A 24,350-nucleotide genomic window follows, 5' to 3' on the forward strand; every position below is an offset into this window, starting at 1 on the left:
TGGTATGTCATTTTTCCCCCTATAAAATGGGAGTGGTAAATTTTGTGTATTGTTACCTTCAAAATTTAATGATAGGAGATTATAGTGTAATTGTTGTTTATAGTGGTAAGTGACAAGGAAGAAGAAACTTATTTTTATCGAAACTCTTCTGCAGCTGCTCCAAAATTCTAGGTACAGTCATAGTTTTTACTTCGGGCAGTCATAACTCATCTGAGAGTCAGCAGTTCTGGCTTTGAGTCCCAGCTCTGCCACTGGGCAAGTCAGTCTCTGAGTTTGTGTTTCTTCCTCTGTCAAGTGGGACTAATGATACCTACCTCACAGGGTTGTTGTGAGGGTCCCAGAAGTACACAGAAGACCTCACTGCTCACGTGGCAGGCATGAAGTAAATATGTGTTGCCTAAGTTGCATATGTGCAAGGAAAGCTGGCGTAAAGAAATTGACATTGTGAAGTGATTTTGACTTAAAAGGAGTTTGGAACTGATTAGGAAAGGCATTATTAAGGGTTTAAAAGGACATGACTAGATCAAGAGTTGGGATGGAATATAACACATGATCATTCTATTTTCAGTAAGGGTTCTTAGGATTAGAAGTGTCACTGATAAAATTAAATGTATTGTAAGCCACATTTAAATAAATAACATTGAACTGGAACTATGACTTATTTTTTAAAGCTGTGTTTGCACAAGTCCTCATACTTTACTTCCACTGTCATCTCAGAACCACCGTAATCCCTTAAGGCAACACTTCACTCCCACCATTCCTTTTGCACTGTCCCCCAAATTGTTTTTTTCCTTTGTTCGTTGCTTGCTTGTTTGCTTTTTGAATAGATAACGATTTGAGTCTTCCCTGAGAACTACTGGCTGTGTTTTAACTCGTTCTAGTTAGGTCAGTTGATACTTGATGAGCATAAGATATACTGAGTTGTTCTATAGATTTATAGCAGAATATTCCTTTCATTGCCACTTTTTACTGGGTTTACAGAAAAAATACAAAGGCCAAAAAAATGATACATCTTTGTGGTGTGAGTTGTTTATTTGGGCATTTTTAATAGACATTTTAAATTTAGATCAGAATCCAATATTCCATTGTTAGAGATACTTAAGTAACTAGCGCTGTGGTCACATTGTAAGTCCTCATTTATTCTATTATTCTTCAGTCTTTGATTTTCTCCTTTTATTGTTGCCTTCTCTAAAAATGGGTAATGAAAGAAAAACCATTCTTCAAGCACAGTTAAGGTTGTGAAGCCTTTACTCTGCCACATGACTTGAGTTTTTATTCAGTGTGATGGCTGAAGATGGGAATTAAAGAACAGAAACTGAGAACTTCGTGGTCCCACACACCCCAACATCACATTACTCCCACAGAGCACAGACAGGCAGCGTTGCTGCAGATACTTGGGTAACCAGCGTTCTCTCTCTGGGAAACATTGATGACACAATTCAGTGACAATGTGCGGTCAACTGGCAAAGAAATGTGTAAACTGTGGTCTTACATATGCGCACATGTGTTCTTCATAATACAACCATAAGACTGAAGCCCACTATCAGTGTGGTCGCACTAGTTAAAATGGATTTACTTTGTTCTTTCCACATCTTGTTGTCCTGTCCCCAGGAAGATGACAGATGATAAAAACAGAAGCAGACTGACTGCATAACAGTTAATTGACCTGTGTGGGGATATCACTTACAATCTTGGCTTTTTAGCAATGCCATTCCGTAACCAACCAAGCTAAAGGCTAAATGCAACATTAAGATGTATTTTTTTTCATCAGTCATGCATGGCAACAAGTATATTCTGTGTATCACATGGAAGTAAGATTTGGAGAGTAATGTAAGGTCTGGATTCACACATTCCCACCATGTGCCATATGGAAGGCTGAGATCTGTGGTGCAACAGTGTTGGGGCAACGGAGGGGTGGAAAGGGTAAGGAAAGAACTGGGTGGGATTAATATGGAAGTTATCTTGAGAATTTTCTGCCTTTACAGAGGTAATTAATAAACATTCATAAAAATTTCACACAAATAGTAGTAAAAAGTCAGTGTCTCTCTATCCTTTTCCAATCTCACATCCAGAGTTCATCACTATTCTGTTAATAGTTGGTGTGTATGTTTCCACAATTCTTACACATATACAAGAAGATATTTTTAAAACCTACATGAAATGGGATTATACCACATATATATATTCTTTGCTGTTTGCTTTTCTCACGATACAATATATCACGGTCATCTTTCCGTATCATTACTACCCCAGTCTTACTTTGGTAACTATAACAATCCATAGCATGTATCTACCATAACTTATTTAACCATTCTCATTGACAGACGTGTAGAATTTCCAAGGTTTTTACTAAGAGCTGTATACTAAGCTTCCTGTACCTTTATATTTGCTGCCACTCATGTAAATTTTCCTTTAGGATAGACAGCTGTGAACCTGATGGATCAGGGTATGAACCTTCAAGCTTTTGGTAGATACTTTTTAGTTGTCCTCATGGTCCTGGAGTCATTAATGATAAAGCTTAAGGATGTTGTTGTGGTCTAGCCAAAAACTAAAGATAACACAGGATTTCCCCACCATTTAAGAATGTAATCTTATTTTTAAAAATTTCTACTCACATGGTAGTCTTTTCTCCGACATCATAGAAGGATAGAATTTGAAATGTAAAAATCTGCCAGTCCTTTACCACTCCCCAGATATGAAGTTTTTAAACTAATTTGTTTTTATTCCTGTGGTTACCATCAGAATTTAAAATAATACATTTCTTGATATATCTGTCTAACATGGTGTCTCTTTACTTCCTGTTATGAAAGATGAGTTTTGTGTACTTATGCCACCAATTGTGCCTTCTGCCTCCTGGGTTTTCTTATTACGAATTGTGGTGGTTTTGATCGTTTCCTGTGGCTTTTAATGTTCTTAGTTCGTTAGCTTTTTGGGCCACCACCTTGAGGCAGTCTCCCTTGACTCACTGACCATTATGGTAATGAGGAAGGCCATGCCCCCCAGTGTCTTTCTGCTTCTTTTTCCTTTTCCTTTACTTTTAGACATTGTCAGGAATTTCAGTTTGCTTTAGTTTTCCTTGCAATTTCTAATTACTTCCTCTTTTTTTTTTTGTAATGTCACTAAAAGCTTTTATCATAGTATTTAAAAAGACTTTAATTTTGCAATTATAGTACGTGGATCTTTTTCTTTTCTTTTCTTTTTTTTTTTTAATTTTTGAAGACATTCTTTAGCCGGTTCTCTTGACTTCCTGCTCTGCTTTGAACTGTCTCCTGTGCCAGTGGCTGCAGTCATAATGGACATAAAAATAGTTTCTTTTTCAGAAACAGTGTTGGAAGTAAATTTCAAAATTCATATGTCTGGAGAGGTCTGTAATTTGCCAGCATACTTGATTCTTGGTTTGTCTGGGTTGTGAATTCTTGGTTTTCAGTCCTTTTACCTCAGAATTGTGAAGGCCTCCATTATCTGTCTATCAATATCATGCTATTCTGATTCTCATTATTTTGTATATAATATGGCTTTCCTCTCTGAATGTTTTTGAAATGATCTCTCTCTCTCTCTGCAAACTTCTGTTTTTACTGTACCCACACTGAGGTTGTAAGTATCTTAAACACCCATCTTTTTTGGCTTGCTTTAATATGCAATTCCAAATCTTCATTTCATTCAGAAGGTTTTTCTATTGTCTCTGTCTTATGGAACTCTTAATATATTAATGTTGGGACTCTTGGAGCTATTTACCTTGTATTACTGTTTCTTTCATATTTTCCGTTTCTCTCCTTTCCTCTTAATATTTGGAAGATTTCTATTTTCCAAAATACTGTCTTCAGTCATGCCTAGTCTGTTACGTAGCCCTTCTGATGAAATTTTTATTTTAGCCACTGTGTGTTTAATTTCCAAGATCTCCTAGTGGTTCTCTGGTATTTTCATTTTTCATGGTGACCTGTTTTGTTGTTTGTTTTAAATGAATATACCCCTTCAAACTTCTAGCATGCTAATAGAGGTATTTGTGTGTTTGGTTTGGTCTTGTTCTGATTTGTTTTCCCTTAATCTTTTCCCTGGTCTTTCTCTTTCTTCTGTTTGACTTTTCTCAAATGTCTAGTGATCCCTGGTTGGTTAAATTTGAATGAAGATTTGTATTGGTTAGCATAAATAGTTGTCTTTCATTTCATTTATAGTTGAGTAAGTCTGCTTACCCAAAAGTCTCCTCCCCTGGATAGTAGCCTTCACTGTGGACCCTTGTGTGTCTGTGTGTTCAGTGACATGGGTGGGGAGTAAGTAGCAACTGCCATGAGCCACAATTAAGTGGATTGTATTGTGAGGTAGAGTGCTTGGTTTACTTCACTCTCAGATGGGATGTCTTTCTTTTTCCTCACTCCCTTCCTCATCCTTCTCCCTCCTGTCTCTTCTCCTCTTTCCCTCTTCCCTTCTGTCCTTCCTTCAGGTCATAGTGTAGCATTGCGACAACCTTTTGCTGCTTTCTTCTCCAGTCTTAAATCCTATTCTTGGGTTTCTTTCAAGACTTACTTTTGCTTTGTTTAGAAAGCCCTTGTCTGCTTTAGGTGAGGGTAGCTGTTCTATATAAATGAGAAGTCAGCAGGGACCTGGACAAGTTGCTTTATGGAGGGTTCTGTCAGCCTCATTACAACATCACAGCCTTTGTCACTGAGCTGTCATGGAGCTTAGACCCCCCCCCCCAAGTTTGTCCTTTGTTGGGTTTGAACTCACACCCCCCAAGATCAAGAGTCACATGCTTTTCCAACTGAGCCAACCGGGTGCTTCTGTCTTTTTAAGGCCCTAAACAGCCTTCTGTGTGTTTTGGGTTATATTTTTTTCCACTCTGGTTTATTCATCAGTAATCAGCTCATTTATTTTTGGAGAATGCTTACATTTGGGTTGAAATTTTAATAAAATTAGCGGTCAGTATGGGTCTTGGGAAATACGTGCATCCACTGTAAACCTTTGAAAGTAATTTAGGAAGGGGCTTGTGTACATCATTTCATTTAGTACTAAAATCATGATTTATTCCAAGACATAATTTCTTTTTCACATTAGTGACCTTGAAATAATTCCTGTTACTTCCCTCCTGGTATTCTTCCTATTTGCATCGTTTCTCCATTTCTTAAGAAATGTTATGTATTTATAAGTTTTTAATCATGTATTTGAAGCTTAAGATAATCCATGGCAGTGGGTGACATAGAGGTAAGTGATTATAATTAAAGTCAGTGGAAGACTTGAGTTAAACCTAGTATTTTTCCTGTAGTTTTCTTTCTCCCTAGAAATGAGTTAATATTCTTTAAAAATAGAAAAAATGTAGAGAGAATCATCAAACATTTACTCCATAAATATAAAAGTAAATCTCTGTGTTGGAGACTGCATTTTGGTCTAGTGGAATCAATAGTTACCTCAAAAATATTATCCATCTTTCTTAGTTACTTAAAACATAGACAAAGTAATAAAGGCAGTGGTGACCCCCATTTTAGATTTCCCAGTTGTGAGAAAAATGGCATTAGATCAAGTCTGATACATGGGTTGGATGTTGGTAATTAGACCTCTTTTCTCAGAGGTCATTTGAAAACTGAAATGTAGCAAAGTCTTAAGACGTCTTACTTTGTGGGAGTATTTTTAAGTCGAGCCATTTTCTGCTTTCCTATCCTCTGTTCATAGTAGGAACAGCTCTTGCTGGATAACTAACTATGGAAATATCTGTCCCCATGGCCAAATTTTTCAAAGCAGAGATTGGATCACAATAAGAGCTTTTATTTATTGTCTGTTCAAAATGGGTGCCAGGCATGTTGCTAAATTATTTATATATCTCATTTAATTTCTGAAACAACCTGTTAATTGAGTAACCTTCATTTTACACTTTAAAATATTAAGGCTTAGCAAGGGTGAAATAAATTATATAAGCCCATAACTGGTAAGTGACATCTGATGTTTAAATAGGTCAGGTTTACTCCACATTTTTTACTATCAACCCTTGTATAGCATATGAGCACTAAACAACATACCAATATGAATTAAAGTATCTTGAACATATCTTTTCTTTGACTTCAGATAATACTGTTTTGACACTACCTGTGCTATTGCCCAAAGCTAATTTCATCTCTTGATTTTTTCTTCCTACGAGAGGGAAGTATAGTAGATTGTATGTAGAAATGAGAATATTCGTGATTCAGTCTTTTTTTTTTTTTTAAGATTTTATTTATTTATTTGACAGAGATAGAGACAGCCAGCGAGAGAGGGAACACAAGCAGGGGGAGTGGGAGAGGAAGAAGCAGGCTCAAAGTGGAGGAGTCTGATGTGGGGCTCAATCCCAGAACGCTGGGATCACGCCCTGAGCCGAAGGCAGACGCTTAACCGCTGTGCCACCCAGGCGCCCCCGTGATTTAGTCTTGATGCTGCTCAGAGAGGAGGGCAGAATTAAACATTGACCTCTTTTCCCTAAGAATACAGTTTTGGTTTTTAATAGAATGTGCATAGGTGTATTTTTTTGCTTTCTTGGCTTTTCATCATTCATTCATTCAATAAAGCACAAGAAGATGGCAGATTTTAATCACCTCCACAAGGAAATGCTGGTATTCTTTATAATATGTCAAGTTTAACTTAAAGTGGCCTGGATTTTCACATTTCCTAGTAAGTATTTATTACTTGGTTTCCACATTTCTAGAACGGTAAAGAGCTTTTTTTTTTTTTCCTTAGATCTGTGGGAAAATTTTAAAAAGAAATTGCATGTCTTCATTTCACGCTTATGTTTATAATGAGGTATTGGCTGTGTAGTGAATTGTAGATTCAGTCTCCCCCCCCTTAGCACTGTCAAGATCTTGTTCCAGTCTTCTTGGAGCCAGTGTTTTGATGAGAAATTTTATGGTAGTTTGTAGAACGTCACCCAGTTGGGATTTATCTGATGTGTTTCTCATGTTGGGTTTGGTTTTATGGGATTCGGGGAAGAAGATCACAAAGGTGAAGTGCCATTTTCATCACATCACAGCTAGGATATATACTATCAACATGATCTGATATTGACCTTGATCACCAGGTTGAGGCAGTGTCAGAGTTCTCTAGTGCAAGGCTACTCTTTCCCCCTCTTTCCATACTGTACTCTTTGGAAGGAAGTCATGAAGCACAGTCCACACTTAAGGGGTGGGGAATTATGCTTTACGTCCTCAAGGGTGGGGTAACTACAGAAGTGATTTGGAATTTTCATGCACAAGAGACTCAATTCTTTTCCTCTTCATTTTTATTCAATTATTTATTTATATCATTGTGGACTAATGGGTATTTATTTATTGTTTTTACTATGATGGAAGCTAAATAATATAACCAGCTCCCAGTTACCTTATTTCTGCTTTGAAACAGAAAAAGAAATAATTGTCAAGATCCAATTGGAGTATGATGCCATCTCAGATTAGTTATTTATAGAAAAAGTTCTTAGTAATGGCTTGAAATTAGTCTTCTGGGAATCATGTGATAGACCCTGCCTCTAGCAGTTATTTAGGGGTTCATGTAATCTTCTTGTTCTGATACAGGTAAATTTCTTTAACTTTGCCACTGTTACCTTCCTTAGTAGTAGATGAATAGGATTATATAGGAAGCCACATTTCCCAAAAATGTGCAAATATACTCAGGTACATTCTGGCAAAACTCAGAGAGTCAAAGTACAGTTGTGGATGACTATGATTACAATGGGGGTTAATTAATTACTTCTAGTTTGGCCAGGATTCTGTGTTGCTTTTATGTCTCTAAACCTCTAACTTTAAAACACGTCCTTAATCTAGCCAACTGAGGGTGATGAACCAGTTCACTATTTTAATATTTTTTTCAGAAGGAATGCGTTCCCTAGAAGTGCCGTAAAGTACCATTTAAAATTTCTTGTCTTCCTTTTTCATCCTGCTTTTTCTTCTTTTATTAGAGCTTTCAGTCATGGCTTCTTTTCACTCTTGGCCAGAGAATCTGCTGGCACTAATGACTCTGTCGTTAATGTAGCACAGGTGCTACCCTTTTTGGTAGTCTTGGTATTGCCAGACCCTCCCATCATTCTTTTAAAGGTTCTTTTGGTTTTTACACTTTCTTTCTAGTTTTTCAAGTGATGACTATATGCTTTTCTTGACTCTTTAAGACTATTATACCATCTGTATATTACTGTTGAAATATGAATGTGTGCAGAAATGTTTGCTAGAGAACCTTAATTGTCTGATTACACACATATACCAGTGCACACTTTTTATAAAAGGACTTTGTAGCTGGTTTCTGCCTTGTGTGTGGGAAAGGGTATCTCCTACCTCAAACTAATGGCTGATGTGCTTTGTGATACTGGTTGTTAATATTTGGGACAGTACAATAACAATGAGATTGAAAGAATATTTGGGTATTGCATTCTTTCCCTTTAAGCTTCTTTGATGAATATTCTCCAAACTAGCTTTTTTTTTTTTAATCCTTTTAATTAAAAACAACAAAAAAAGGGCCAACAAAGGGGAATTTGCTGTTGGGCAGGAAACATGTTGCAGAGCTACTTCTTTCTGGTTATTATAAAAGAAGAATATAGAGGATCAACACTCATTCTATATGCTCTCAGGCAGTGGTTTGGGAAGCAGATGTAGATTTTCCTGTTGTATCAATCATCTCCTGATTGTTTTTCTCCCTTTCATAGTTCTCAAGATTTTTCTTTCTTTTTTTTTTTTTAATTTTTTTTTTCTTTTAAAGATTTTATTTATTTATTTGACAGAGAGAGAGAGAGCCAGTGAGAGAGGGAACACAGGCCGGGGGAGTGGGAGAGGAAGAAGCAGGCTCATAGCGGAGGAGCCTGATATGGGGCTCGATCCCAGAACGCCGGGATCACGCCCTGAGCCGAAGGCAGACGCTTAACCGCTGTGCCACCCAGGCGCCCCTCAAGATTTTTCTAAATACAATCTTTAAAATTGACTCAAATAGAAATTGTGGTTTTCTCTGTTACATCCTTCCCCCACATTATTTTTATGTTTAATAGCAGTCTGACACTAAGTTTCAGGAAAACTTACGCCTGTATATGTTTTTATTGGTCTCAGAAATTATTTATTTATATGTCATATATTCATCAAAAAATTTCACTTTGATGCCAGAAGTAGTTCATGGCATTAATCTTATGAGAGGTATGCTTAATTTCAGTTTTAAAAAAGATTTATTTATTTTAGAGCATGCGTGCGTGAAAGAGGACAGAGCAGGGGAAGGGGAGGGACAGAGGGAGAGGGGAGAGAGAATCCCAAGCAGACTCCATGCTGGGCACAGAGCCCCAAATGGGGCTCGATCCCAGGACCCTGAGATCACGACCCGAGCAAAACCAAGAGTTAGATGCTTAAGTGCCCCTGGCGCCCCTTAATTTCAGTTTTAACCTGCTTGACAGAAACGTTTCTTTTAGGTCAGCCTTTGTCGGTCTTCCATGTAAATACATAGTACAGATAAATAGAAACCATTTACTTACATATGCAAATTACATGTATGACTTAAGTAGGAGATTGGCGAATTTAGTTTTTATGTTTATATACTGAATACTCTCCCTACACCATACATTTCACAGTTTTTTATAACCTGATAAACATTTTTGTGTTACCACTCAGCTGTGTCAAATCCTTACATTTTGCCATGCTTATTTCTGAATTTTTTAAAAGAACAACTCATTACAGAGATGGTTAAAAATCCCTTTATGCATCCCTTCCCAGTGCCCTTCCTCTTTTTCCCCAGAGGTGTCCACTCTCCTGGATTTAGGTTCTTCATTGCTAGACAACAAAATAAGCTAGCATTTCAAAATTTCCCAGATTCACCTTCTAAGGGACTTGGAAGTGCTTTGAAGAAAAAAGGCTCATGGTCACATTCTCACCTGCAGATTTGTAATCTATATTGAAAGCGCTGAAGGCTCTCAGACATGGAAAAAAATAACTTAATTTTTAAAATGCAGCATTGCCTAACTCTTTGACCACAGAACCCCTTCGCCCAAGATTCTGTGCTCTGTTGTGGCTTGGAACATGCTTCTTGAAAAAACACTGCCTTGAGGTATACGTGATTGACTTTCCACTTAATTTTATAGATTTTTACTAATGTTGCTTTCTAGATTTGGAAGACGGAAAAACTAATATTATCACTTTCAGTTGATAATGACTGTTGGATCAAGTTTAAAATCATTTTGCAAAAAAGGGAGGTAAAATGTTAATAAATTGCATATTTATTGGCCAGGGTACAAGTTACTTATGCTGTTTCATTTTTTAAATTCTTGAGTCCGCTTTATTGAATACTGAAATGTCTGGCTGTGGACCATGGCACACAAAAAATGCCCTTTGCCTTAAACTGATCTGTTACATTTTATGTTCCTGTGGCTGGAAGTAGACTGAGTTTGTTGTTGTTAATGTTTGACACATTTTCTTGAATAACAGTTCTTCAACTGTTAATGTACAAGATGGTACCTGAATTCTTTGTTTGCTTTTTTCTTCCTGTATTAGAAAATCTTGGTGCTTTTTGTAAGTTATGTATAAAAGAAATTTTTCTTAAGATTTGTTCATATACTGGTCTGATCCAGGAAAAATAAAATGGGAAAATGGACACTATTTTTGACCTTCAAATAAAAACTATATATTGGTTTTCAGACTGTTCACCGAGCCTTGGGGTCATATGCATTGTCTTAAGGTAGGACATTTTATCTGTGTGGGTTGACAGGTCCCTTAGGATCTGGTGAGAATGTGGAGGAGAGATGAGGTTTTTGAAAAATACACAGAGGCACACAGTTTACATACAATATCGCAGAATCCTGGGAACCACTTCCTATAAAGGAAGAGTCCAAAAACAGACCTCAAGCCACCTTACTGGCTTGTATGTCACTGCACTATACCTTATGGTTCTGAGATAAGAAATGATAAGCAGGAAGCCTCCACTTTCTCCACAAATACATCTGGAACTGTTCACCAAATATCTACAGACTAAACCATCTGCCCTGTTATAAGAATTTTAGGGTTTATTAAGGAGTCTCTGCATTTTATTTCTAGGATCTCCTTTAAAACACGCGTGTGCGCACACACACATACACGTATCAAGCAGCTTTTCATTAGTTAGGAGAAATCGTTTTACATTCTGCACCTTGCTATTTTAGGCATACTTGTGTAACATTTTTTATTTTTTATTTTTAAGAAGATTTTATTTGAGAGAGGGAGAGAGTGAGCACAAGTGGGTGGAGGGGCAGAGGGAGAGGGAGAGAGAGAAGCAGACTCCCTGCTGAGCAGTGAGGCCAACGTGGGGCTCGATCCCTGAGCCAAAGGCAGATGCTTAACCCACTGAGCCACCCAGGTGCCCCTGTGTAACATTTTTAAAAAGAGTTCTTTTTTTTTTTTTTTTTTTTTAAGATTTTTATTTATTTATTTGACAGAGACAGCCAGCAAGAGAGGGAACACAAGCGGGGGGAGTGGGAGAGGAAGACGCAGGCTCCCAGCGGAGGAGCCTGATGTGGGGCTCTATCCCAGAATGCTGGGATCACACCCTGAGCCGAAGGCAGACGCTTAACGACTGCACCACCCAGGCGCCCCAAAAAGAGATTTTTCTGTTTTCATTCGTGTAGAAAAGTCTCTAAAGAACCTGCACTAGTTGTTTTGTTAGCTTAATTCAGTCTTTATTCTTTTTTTTTTTTTTAAAGATTTCTTTTTTTTTTTAAAGATTTTTATTTATTTATTCGACAGAGATAGAGACAGCCAGTGAGAGAGGGAACACAAGCAGGGGGAGTGGGAGAGGAAGAAGCAGGCTCACAGCAGAAGAGCCTGATGTGGGGCTTGATCCCATAATGCCAGGATCACGCCCTGAGCTGAAGGCAGATGCTTAACCGCTGTGCCACCCAGGTACCCCTGTGTAACATTTTTAAAAAGAGTTCTTTTTTTTTTTTTTTTTTAAGATTTTTATTTATTTATTTGACAGAGACAGCCAGCAAGAGAGGGAACACAAGCGGGGGGAGTGGGAGAGGAAGACGCAGGCTCCCAGCGGAGGAGCCTGATGTGGGGCTCTATCCCAGAATGCTGGGATCACACCCTGAGCCGAAGGCAGACGCTTAACGACTGCACCACCCAGGCGCCCCCAAAAAGAGATTTTTCTGTTTTCATTCGTGTAGAAAAGTCTCTAAAGAACCTGCACTAGTTGTTTTGTTAGCTTAATTCAGTCTTTATTCTGAAAACATTTTTATTCTAAGTATTAAATCTCTTGAAAGTTATTGTACCTGGACTATATGATTCTACAAATTTTTCCCCAGTGTTCAGTCCTCATTTTGTTTGGTGATTGAGCATCCAAAATAGGACCCCAATAAATGTTGCTGTTATACACACTTATTTCTTTAATGAGCCAGTGAAAGAGCATATAAATGAGCATGTGAAAGAATGATCAAGTGGAATAAGTAAAATTGTTTTCCTCCCATTTGGTATAAATTCTAATGTACAATTAATGGGTTTTTTTTGCAATTAATTATTCTGAAGTAGTAAGTTAAACAACTCTGGTGTGTCAGACACAGTCCACAAACCAGTGCCACCGGCCTCCCAAAAGATGCTAATTCTGTCACTATTCATTTAGCTAGGACCAAAGAGAGTGTTAGCTACCTAAGAAATGATGCAAAATTCACTCCCTCCAAAGCTAAATCTCTAAAAGTAACCCGGTATGGTGAGATTAATTTGTAATTTCTTCGGGTGGAGTTAGGGCATGTTTGTCACATTCCTTCTTTTTACGCCCCCCCCAATATTCCTTTATTCTTCACAAGACCCTGCTCTTCCGAATCAATCTGATTACTTCTCAGAAAGGTAAAAGGAGTGATTCTTATTTATGTATTTAAATTTTGCCCCTAAATTCTTTTCTTATGTAGTTCCGAGACTTGGAAAGGTATACAGAAGTTTGTCTACTACAACCTCCTCAGTTACGTTTGATTGATAAGTGAAGCAAAAGGAACTACAGGTGACCCTTGCACAACAGGGGATTAGGAGTGCTGATCCCTCCACTGCAGTCTAAAACCCTCGTATAAGTTTTGACTCCCTAAAAACAACCATTTATAACCTACCATTGACTGGAAAGCCTTACCGATAACATAAACAGTTGATTAACATATTTTGCATGTTATATGTATTATATGCTGTCTTCTTAAAGTAAGCTGCAGAAAAAAAAAGTTACCAAGAAAATCATAAGGAATAGAAAATACATTTATATTGCCATACTGTATATCGAAAAATACTTGCGTGCAAGTGGCCCTGCAAAGTTCAAACCCCTGTTCAAGGGTCAACTGTATTTTGCCACTTCATTTGGATGTTACATTTAGTGAGGTGAAGGGAAGATGGGAATGGGAAGAAAATTCGGGCCACCTCTGGGCACTGGCTTAACCCTTTTAGACCTCAGTTTTCTCTTCTGTAACAATTTCCGGGCTGGAAACCTTTGCAGGTCTTAGCTCTGGTAGCAATTGAAGATACTTTATTGTTATTGTTCATTATGGAACAGAGAATGAATAAAAATAATACAATCATGGGAACGTAAGTAGAAACTTCCTTTAAAATGGCTAATTATAGTTTAAATCAGTGTTGTCCAATAGGACTGTTTTGGTGATGGAACTATTCTAGATCTGTGTTATCCAGTATACTAGCCAGTAGTCACAGGTGGCCATTGAGCACTTGAAATGTCGCTAGTGTGACTGAGGAACCTTAATTTTAACTGGGATTAAGACAAGTTTAAGTAGCCACATGTGGCTGATAAGTTACTATATTGAACAGTGCAGGTTAAATTCTTAAGTATTTGTGAGTATTTAAAGGGAATTCCACACAAAGATTTATTAATGACAGTGTTGATCTTTATTTGTACCTGGAATCTCTTAATTTTAGAATTTGGCAATTGAACCTCCAACTTTCAGTATTTAAATCTTTCTTCCAGCGTATCTTCCCTTTCTAACTGCAATCAAGTATGGATAGGTACTATGACCTTTTCCGGGGATCCTGGAGTCTTGGTAACCATGCGTCCATATCGCTGGCTTTTTAAAGCTGTTATCCTACTAAGAGTTTATATGTTTACCACAGTCTCCCTGTAGATTCCTGTTAAGTTCCCTGCAAGGCTGCACCTTATCCTGTGTTAGGCTTTGTAGTATCTGGAGTGGATTTGATGTTGAGAATTTTATCTTCATATTGTCTTACAGGCTTGATTCTGAAACATTTTAATTAAGGCCCACTTTACAAAAATGCTGGCTCTTCCATTGGCAATAAGTTTTTAGTCCTAAAATCTTGAGCCATTAGCAAGATACTGTTAGTACTAAAATATCTAGGTCACTGGGCCATAAATTCACTTGAATGGATTTTCCAATAAGTCTGTGTCAATTGCTTTAGTATTGCAAACACTAACTACATTCTTGAAATCTCCATATTTGGGGATCACAAAGAATTTTGAATGATTCTATCCTGAAATTCTGGACCTTTGAAGTGTAAAAATTAGTATAAAGACATTCTTTTGAGTTAATGGTTAAATTGATAAGCTATGTGTTTGGGACTCAATAATTTTTCTGTGAGAGAATAATTTATATAAAATAAAGTTTTTATATATAGCACTCAGCTCACAAAACCCATAATATTCTTGAAACTTAATTTAGTCATACTGAGTCTGAGAGCTGTTTGAAAAAGTGCATCCCCCACTGAGGCTTTGAAGCACATCTTTCTGGGACCACAAGCACTAGTTCTGTATTGGCAAACAAAGGCACTAGTTAGTCATTCTTGAGGTTTGAATAGAGGGAATCCAAAGGCAGTTACCATTAAGTAAAGTAATAAAAGAACATGTTAAAAACTTCAAGCAGTCCAAGAGCAAATGCCTTCTTACTCTCATAGCATTTCTTCTCCCTAAAAAACTATTATGAGATTAACTTTCCTTTTTCACAAATTGGAGTAAATTACACCTTGCTTTTCTGCTTGTATTTTTTAAAAGGCTTATTGGGGTATAAGTTACATTTGGTAACATTCACCCTTTTTTTAGGTGTACAGTTCTATGAATTTTGAGAAATACATATACTATAATGAAGGTATGTAACTTTTCAGTCCCTTCAGAAAGTTCTTTTCTCTGCTTCATTTTTGTAACCACCACCATAAGATAAAGAACATTTCCATCATCCCCCAAAAGTTCCCTCTTCCTGCCTCAGTTTTAACAGCTGTGTTGTATTGAGTTATATGGATTTACCTTAATTTTCTTAAATAACCCCTCATTGATTTTTAGGTGTTTCCAGTCATAGAGTTCAAACAAGGTGCAATAAATGTCTTTGTAAAATTTTGGTATGATTATAGAGTAAATTCCTAGCAGAATTGAGGGCTGTAACATTTTGATAGATAGGGCCATATGGTCTCCCTCCAAAATTGTACCAATTTACTTTCCAACCGGTTATGGATGACTGCCTGTTCCTCTGTTATCACTGTGTGTCACCAAATTTAATTTTTGCTGCTTTGATAGAGAAAATATTACCTAGCAAAGTAACTTATCTTCAGTGGTGGTTTTTTTTTTTTCTCTCATTTTAAAAACATCAGAAAGTTTATACACACAAATCTAACCTGTGTTATTTGTGGTTATAGCTACAAAATAACATTAGAGAAAATGTGAAAACTTCACCTTTGTTTCTGCTATTTCAATATAGTTTTCATTTGGTACTTATTCACATCTACATTTTTGTACCTATACGTGAACATTTTTATAATCACCCCCATGGCATATGCATGGTTTCTGCATGTATTATTTTGTTTGCTGTTTTATTATTTATTTTTAAGATTTTCTTTTTTAAAAATTTATTTATTTTTAAGGATTTATTTAGTTTAGAGAAAGAGAGAGAGTACATCAGCTGGGGAAGGGCAGAAGGAGAGAGAATCCTAAAGCAGACTCCCCACTGAGTGTTGAGTCCTGAGCCTGATGCGGGGCTGGATCCCAGGACCCTGAGATCATGACCTGAGCTGAAATCAAGAGTTGGACACTTAACTGACTGAGCCACCCAGGTGCCCCTAAGATTTTAATTTTGAGTAATCTCTATACCCTGTGTGGGGCTTCAACTCAGAACCTCAGGATCAAGAGCTGTATGTCCCACTGACTGAGCCAGCTGGGCACCCCTTGTTTGCTGTTTTAAAATTCACTTTATTTCATGAGCATTTTCTTTTGTTCCTAGAATCCTCATTTTATTTTATTTTATTTTATTTTATTTTATTTTATTTTTTTAAAGATTTTATTTATTTATTCGACAGGGATAGAGACAGCCAGTGAGAGAGGGAACACAAGCAGGGGGAGTGGGAGAGGAAGAAGCAGTCTCACAGCAGAGGAGCCTGATGTGGGGCTCGATCCCATAACGCCGGGATCACGCCCTGAGCTGAAGGCAGACGCTTAACCACTGTGCCACCCAGGCGCCCCTAGAATCCTCATTTTAATAGTTGTATGTTCTTTTTTTTGGCCATGACACATTCATTTAATTATCCCACTTCTAAAATTTGTTTATACTTTTTCACTATTTTGAACAAAGTTTCAAGTGCCGTCTTTTAAATATAATAGTTAAAATCCTTTAAGTTATTTTCTTAGAATAAATTTCTATTAGTCTCGTTCTGGATCTAAATGGGTCAACATTGGCATGAGAGGGTACAATCTTATCATTTGAAATAATTTTTGACACTTCATTGGGAATTTAGTAACATTTTTTTTTACTAAAAGAAAGCAGTTGCAAATCATTGTGCTTCTGTGGCAGATTAAGCTATCTATTTTTCCTCCTTTTCATTTGAAAAAATATAAAAATGATACGTGCTACTTGTAACAATTTCATATCCACTTTCCAGAGGTAATCAGTCTGCTGCTATTTAGTAAATTAAATTTTTTCGAATTTTTTTCCCCAGTAGATTATTAATGTGTTTCAGTATTTAAAAATTACCAAACAATATACAGTGAGGTCTTCTTTTTTTTTTTTTTAAGTTTTTATTTATTCGACAGAGATAGAGACAACCAGCGAGAGAGAGAACACAAGCAGGGGGAGCGGGAGAGGAAGAAGCAGGCTCATAGCAGAGGAGCCTGATGTGGGGCTCGATCCCATAACTCTGGGATCACGCCCTGAGCCAAAGGCAGACGCTTAACCGCTGTGCCACCCAGGCGCCCCCTACAGTGAGGTCTTCTTACCCAGTTCCCTCTCTTGGGGGCAATTAATGTGATGATTCTCATGTTTTCTCTCAGACACATTTTATGCATTTTTGAGCAAATGTATATGTGTGCTTTACGTATGTATGTGTCTCTTTTTAGGTCATAAATGTTAGCGTGGTGCACATATTTTTTTGTACATACTTTCTTAAATAAGCCTTTTATTTGTATTTAATTTTAAAAAAGTAGATGACACATGCATATGGTTCAAAAATAAAATAAAGACTTGAATAGCTGCCCTCCCATCTGTTCCCTGTCTGCTATCTTTCAGTGAGTCTGTGCATATAGAAGCAAATAGGAAGAGACATATTTTCTTTTCTTTTCCTCCTGTAACTCTTAGATTAACCTTAGATTTTCACATCTAAGGAGGCAGAATAGAATAGTCATTAAGAGCTATGGACTGGGGGCCAGCTCTCTGCATTCAAGATGTCTGTTCTGCCACATATCAGCTGTGTGATCATAGGCAAGTTGTTTAACCTATTGGTGCCTTGTAATTTTCATATGTAAAGTATTAGTCAGTATACTTTGCTTAGAATAGTACCATACATGTAAGAAGTATGTGTGCTTGTTAGTGGTGGTAGTATTTTTATTATTAAGGACAGTAACTGATAAAATAATACCCAAGAATCAGTACCAGTCAGTTGGATTTATATTTAGTGAAATGTATGGATTTGGGTAAATTCATTTAGCAGAAGAGGATAGATGGGATTCCTCACTTGTTTGGGTTCTACTTAAATACATTTTATTTTATTTAAAAAAATTTTTTTTAAAGTTTATTTATTAGAGAGAGTGGGGGGAGGGGCAGTGGAAGAGGGAGAGAGAAACTTAAGCAGTCTCTGCCCTGAGCATGGAGTCAACACAGGGCTCAGTCTCATGACCCTCAGATCACGACCTGAGCCAAAACCAAGAGTCAGATGTTTAACCAACTGTGCCACCTAGGCGTCCCCTTAGATACATTTTAGAGGACGTCAGAAAACAAATTCAAAGCAGCTAAAATATATTTTGTTGTTCCTTTTTTTATGGGCTGATGAGGGGTTTTTTTGCATACACTTATTTAAACATATTTTTATGACAAAAGTGTCTCAGAAAAGGTGAGGGTAGAGGTGGCTGCTAAGGGTATGAACTTTATTTGCGCAGTGCATCACATTTTAAAAGTGTTTTCTCATGTATTTTCCAAATTTGGTTAAGATACACACATATATCTAACATAATATTTAATTTTGGGTGATAGTGACCCATAAAGCTTTTTTAATTCCCTGGCCATATCTTTTTAGGATCAAATTGTTAATGACATTAAAAGTTCTTAGGGTGCCTGGTTGGCTATGTTAGGAGAGGATATGACTCTTGATCTTGGGGCTGTGAGTTCAAGCCCCACATTGGGTGTTGAGATTATGTAAATAAATTAAAACAACAACAACCCTGAAAAAAAAAGTTCTTAAGCCAAGCAAGGGACTGGAAGACTGAGTTGTATTTCTATATAATGTTTCCATCCTCAGTTCTTTTTCTTAATAAAATCAAAGCAACAACAAAACCTCTTTCCCCTTTCCCACCTTCAGATCCCAGTTACAAAATTATATATGTTCATTGTAGGAAATATAAAAACAAACAAAAAAACCCAAAAGAAAACATAAAAACAAAACACAGGGAAATAAGAATCCCCTTAATACCTCTACTCAGCTTAATATTATTTCTTTAACAGTTGGTGTCTAGACTTCTTGCATTTTTCTCTAGATAGGTGTGCACACGCACTCCTGTACTAATCTGTTTGTCTTTTACAGTGGTGGCATCAGGAATGCTGCACACACTGGTGTTTTCTTTTTTTCAATCGTATCATGAACATTTTTTTTTAAAGATTTTATTTATTTATTTGACAGAGATAGAGACAGCCAGCGAGAGAGGGAACACAAGCAGGGGGAGTGGGAGAGGAAGAAGCAGGCTCACAGCGGAGGAGCCTGACGTGGGGCTCGATCCCATAACGCCGGGGATCACGCCCTGAGCCGAAGGCAGACGCTTAACCGCTGTGCCACCCAGGCGCCCCGTATCATGAACATTTTAATTACATCATTACATTAGTATCATTTTTAACAGGTGCATCATATTCCATTGAGCATATATGCCATACTGAAATATATTTTATAATATATTTCCTATTCAAGGGCATTTAAAAAATGTAAACATTCTTGTAGGCAAATCTTTTTGGACATCCATTATTTCCTTGGGACAAATTCTGAGGCATGAGGTTATCAGGTTGTAGGATATGCACGTTTTTCATGCTTTGGTACACATTGCCAAACTGTTGTCCAGGCAGTTGGTACCTCCCTACATACTTGCCAGCATGGGGTCTTGTCTTTGGATAAGTCCATGCCTATTTGAGACGCAAGTCACTCCCCTTCTGAGTTAGTGCAGATTCACTTTCCATTGCCTCTAGAATCATCTCTTCCTTCTTCCCTTCTTCCCTCTTTTGCTATTCTTCCATATCCTTCCTCCTTCCCACCTCAGACTTCATAGAAGCTGAATTTGGTCCTGGTTGGAGAAGGACCTATTTCAAATACTCTTCACCTCACTCTTACCTGCATTGTAGCGCATTTGCTGTATAAAATGTTCCTGAGGCTTTTTCTGGACAGCACTGAGTTTTCAAAAATCTTACTAATTTCTTTCAGTTATATAAGTTCTGATTTTCACTTTTGTGGTTTTTAGTATCAGTTAATATGTTCCATTTGTGGAGTGACCTCATGCTCTAGCACAGTGATTGAGAGAACTATTTCTGGAATCCTGTAGACCAGGTTTGGATTCCAGCTCCTGTTCTTGTTGACTAGCTTTGGAAACTAGGATGTCTTATTTAACCCTTCCAGTCCTTTCGTTTCTTTTCTCCACTTGTAAAATGGATATAATGATAATACCTTCCTCAGGATTTTGTCAGGGTTTAAAGAGGTGATGCTTTTAAGTGTTCCATCATGCCCTAACCAATAGTAAGCACTCAGCAGAGTAGCTCTTACTATCATCTCATCTGGCGTCTGTGTGAATGAAGCGTGGATTGTTTTCCTCATTTTGAATTTCAGTAAATGGAATTCCATCAGAAAGAATATTTTTCCTACTGCCACATCTAGAAAGCACTGGCATGTGAACCTGAATTTAGGACTTTTGATCTATAAGGACTACTGCAAAGTGGGAAAACTAGAGTGAAGGACAAGAATTGTGCCCAGTAATTAGGATCATTCAGGAAAAGCTTGAAAAGCTTTAAATATGGGGCTTGAGTGACACAGCTTCCAAGAAGCTTAGACTGGCCTACCAGAAGTAGGCAAAAATATGAGCTTAGTTGCAGGAGAAGAGGAACTGTTCCTGTGCATCTTGGCCTCAAAAGAGGTTGCTCTATTCAAAAGTCATCCCCACACAAAGACCAAAAGAGTCTTTTCAAAAAGGTTAAGATGAATGAGTACTAGGATCAACACATTTAATAAGTTTGTCTGCTTTGGTTTAAATTAGAATGGAGTGCTGCTTTAAATATATGACTGATTAGGTTTTATTTTAACTTGTTTCCAACAGGGCATGGTGCAGATGTGAAATGTGTAGACTGGCATCCAACAAAAGGGTTAGTTGTTTCAGGAAGTAAAGATAGTCAACAGCCAATCAAGTTCTGGGATCCCAAGACTGGGCAGAGTCTTGCAACACTGTAAGTGATAGGAACCCCACCTTGGTCCCTAAACAAAGGGGAAAAGGCTGCCTGTATTGTTTAACTTTGAGCCTTCTCTCCTCCCGTGTATTCACAAAAAACTAGGGTAGACAACAGATGAACTTTTACTTAGAGTCTTATTAGTTAAATATGATTTTTGTTCTGCCGTATGTATCTAAATTTAATTTGAGTATCCCTGGGGGTGGAGGCAGGGAGGAAATGAGGAGAAAGGTGGTTCTCACTATCCTAGGTTGCGGTCTCTCCTCATGGTACATTTTGGCACTGTGTGGAGGTGTTGTGGCAGCCACTTACTAGACATAGCCCAGCCTTCTCCATCTCACCACATCTATTTGTAGAGAAGTCTTCCCCCCAGTTTTGAATCCGTTCTCACTTTTTGTTTGAGGTGCTTGCTTACGATGTAGCCTCATAATAAAGTTTTGTCTTTTTAAAATTATTTTTTATTACATTTTATATTATATGTATTAGATTTTATATCATTTTATATTACTATTTTCTATTATCTGTCAACATTCGTAGTTAAATGAACATGTTATTAACATGTTTTTGACCACACCCCTGTATCCTGGTCCTTCTGACTAGAAAGTGAGCCAAATCCATAGTGAGCTGGTTGGAACAAGGCTTCCTTGTTGCATAACTCCAGTGGCCACAACCAAATAGAACACCTTGTGACTGGTGCTCCTTGGAGATGTCAGGCCTTGACTTGTAGTGTTTTAGTTCAAATTAACCCTCAAATTATCCTGTTCCCTTTTTTTAATGCTTTGTCTTAATGAGAGGAGCTTCACTGAATTTTGAAAATTTAGTGAACTTTATTGAATATTATTTTATGTGTTTGGGTGCTTCCCCTGATTCACAGATAAGCTTGTCTATACAGTTGAAGCTCAGCTGCTATTTTAATTGGTTACATAATGGACATTAAGAAGTAATAAAGCCTGTAACATCACAAGACATAGTTACATAATGGACATTAAGAAGTAATAAAGCCTGTAACATCACAAGACCACAGTTAAAAGTACACTTGAAAGAAACAGGTCAACTACAGAAATAATGTCCAAACCTCTTTCGAGGAGGCCAAACCTCTTGTGGCTTGACCTATATGCTTTTTAACAAAAAAGTCCATTGTATCAATTTATCCTTGTTTTAAATTCTGACAGATTATTTTCTTGGTACTTTGTTTCTAGCCATGCCCATAAAAACACAGTAATGGAAGTGAAATTAAATCTCAATGGCAACTGGCTACTCACTGCATCACGTGACCACCTCTGTAAACTTTTCGATATCCGAAACCTGAAAGAAGAGCTTCAAGTCTTCCGAGGTCATAAGAAAGAAGCCACAGGTCAGTGGTTGTGGCATGCTTCTTATTCTGACTATTACGTGCAGTGTGTTGAGATCCTAATAGTGCCTTTCTCCACGTTTTTGTTGTACAGCTGTGGCCTGGCATCCTGTTCATGAAGGACTTTTTGCCAGTGGAGGGTCCGATGGCTCTTTGTTATTCTGGCATGTCGGGTATGTAATAGTTATTATGTAAAGAAGCTGTATATTTTATGAAGAGAGCACCCAAAAGAATAAAACATAACGTCTTGTGTTTTTCCTGAGTGTTCATATGTCCTCTATCAGAGACTTGCTGCAGTTTTCAGTTCCGTAAACCCAGTTTGGAATAGAAAACTTAGCACCTTTATTTTTGGGTGTGGAAGTCATTAGGGAGAGTAAAGCAGATTTCCTTGGTTCTTATTGGTGAATTCATTCTTGAAGGATTTTTCGCTCTGAAGTACTTCTCTAATAAAAGAATACATTGCTGATGAGGAATGAATACCCCTGAAACGTGGAGCTGACCGGATTCAAAGTAACAGGCTTTGGTAGCTTTGTGTTACAGTAAAAGAAAATGTCCTTTTTTTTTTTTTTTTTTTTTTAATTTTTTNAAAGACTTCTTCCTGTGGTGCCATTACAGGGTAGAGAAGGAAGTGGGTGGGATGGAGATGGCCCATGAAGGAATGATCTGGAGTCTGGCTTGGCATCCTCTTGGACATATTCTCTGCTCTGGTTCAAATGACCATACTAGGTAAGCTTTATATCAAAGATAACAAGGAATTAACTGTGTTCATGGAGCAGCGGAAAATGAAAATTTATATTTATTTTTATTGATAGATTAATGTATTTGTAGTCCAACTTCTTAGGAACATTTTTGTGGCGGTTTCTAAATAAGTATGTAACAATAAGGAGATAGAGTATTGAGTATGACTTTACTATTCGAATTTTGCTTTGCCTCCTTATTAAAAAAATATTTTGACATTTAAATTTTTAGAAGAAAGGCTTCATAAAATTTTGTTATGTTTACCAGTGGGCTGCTTGGTACTCACTTAAGTGCCCAGAAATACACTGAAACCATCCTCCTCCCCTCACCCCTCCAATCACTTTTATTTTGACAGCAAATTCTGGACCCGAAACCGACCAGGTGATAAAATGCGAGATCGATATAATCTCAACCTATTGCCTGGAATGTCTGAAGATGGAGTGGAATATGGTGAGACTCTTACACATTTATCCTTCTTTGAAATCTGATATTCTCTTATTAAAGTGCTAGTTATAGAAAAGGTTATATAAAACTAAATTTAGTTTTATAGTTTACTGATTGATAAGGTTTCATTTTTATAAAGTGTTCATTTTATTGGGCCACTATGTTTATAAAATCTCTGTTGACAATAGATGTATTCCTATTTATAGATGACCTTGAACCTAATAGCCTGGCAGTAATTCCAGGAATGGGAATACCAGAACAACTAAAATTAGCTATGGAACAAGAGCAGATGGGTAAGAGACATTGTACCTGTATGTTTTATTTTTATAAAGTTTTTGTAGGCCTGTTTGTTATCTACATGATACTGCCAAAATGATTTGTGTTCAGACATGTTGATAAAAGTGATATAAACTGCATATTATTTAAAATCGATTCTTCCAAAAATGTGTTTTTTGATGACATGGCCGTTTGCTCTCATTTCCTTGGCTAACTGCTTCTTTTTGTGGTTACAGGGAAAGATGAATCAAATGAAATTGAAATGACAATTCCAGGTTTGGACTGGGGAATGGAGGAGGTGATGCAAAAGGATCAGAAAAAAGTTCCTCAGAAAAAAGTTCCTTATGCAAAACCTATTCCCGCTCAGTTCCAGCAGGTGAGTAACTAGCAGCAGCCCCACCTTGTCCACGCACTGAGGTTCTGCCTTGGTGTCTCCATCGTCTCATCCGTGGAAAGTATTTCTGTAGTACACACTTCTTTGGAGTATTCTTCGACAAAGTTCCTGTCTGCTGCTCGAAGTTAGTGCCGAGTTTGTCATGACTCTCGTAGCTCTTCTTTTATTCTCCCTACTTCTTATTGTCCACGCTAGCAGAGGAAGGAGAGGAAGGGAGCATGGAGCAGAGAGAGTATGTCGACTCTCCTCTACTTTGTCTGTCTTCTGCTTCATTTGTCACCTCAACACAAAGTGCATGTGCCCTTTCCAAGAGGTGGGCAGGC

General features: G+C 37.5%; 1 protein-coding gene across 6 annotated transcripts in view; it reads left to right on the plus strand.

Annotated features, from left to right (window-relative positions):
- The window catches only part of WDR33 (WD repeat domain 33), a 111,468-nt gene that overhangs the window by 70,224 nt on the left and 16,894 nt on the right, over positions 1 to 24,350 (plus strand). For 4 of the 6 annotated variants that reach the window (XM_034654340.1, XM_011235373.3, XM_002927701.4 and 1 more), the window contains 7 exons: positions 20,698 to 20,824; positions 22,024 to 22,178; positions 22,270 to 22,348; positions 22,791 to 22,901; positions 23,269 to 23,363; positions 23,564 to 23,650; positions 23,870 to 24,009. In XM_034654340.1, coding sequence (XP_034510231.1) covers positions 20,698 to 20,824; positions 22,024 to 22,178; positions 22,270 to 22,348; positions 22,791 to 22,901; positions 23,269 to 23,363; positions 23,564 to 23,650; positions 23,870 to 24,009 — 794 coding nt within the window. Of the gene's footprint in view, positions 1 to 9,785; positions 10,607 to 20,697; positions 20,825 to 22,023; positions 22,179 to 22,269; positions 22,349 to 22,790; positions 22,902 to 23,268; positions 23,364 to 23,563; positions 23,651 to 23,869; positions 24,010 to 24,350 lie in introns of those variants that run through there. The other 2 variants (XM_034654342.1, XM_019808430.2) reach the window with 2 other exon arrangements.

This window comes from Ailuropoda melanoleuca, chromosome 2, assembly GCF_002007445.2.
Source record: "Ailuropoda melanoleuca isolate Jingjing chromosome 2, ASM200744v2, whole genome shotgun sequence".
Classification (NCBI taxonomy): Eukaryota; Metazoa; Chordata; class Mammalia; order Carnivora; family Ursidae; genus Ailuropoda; species Ailuropoda melanoleuca.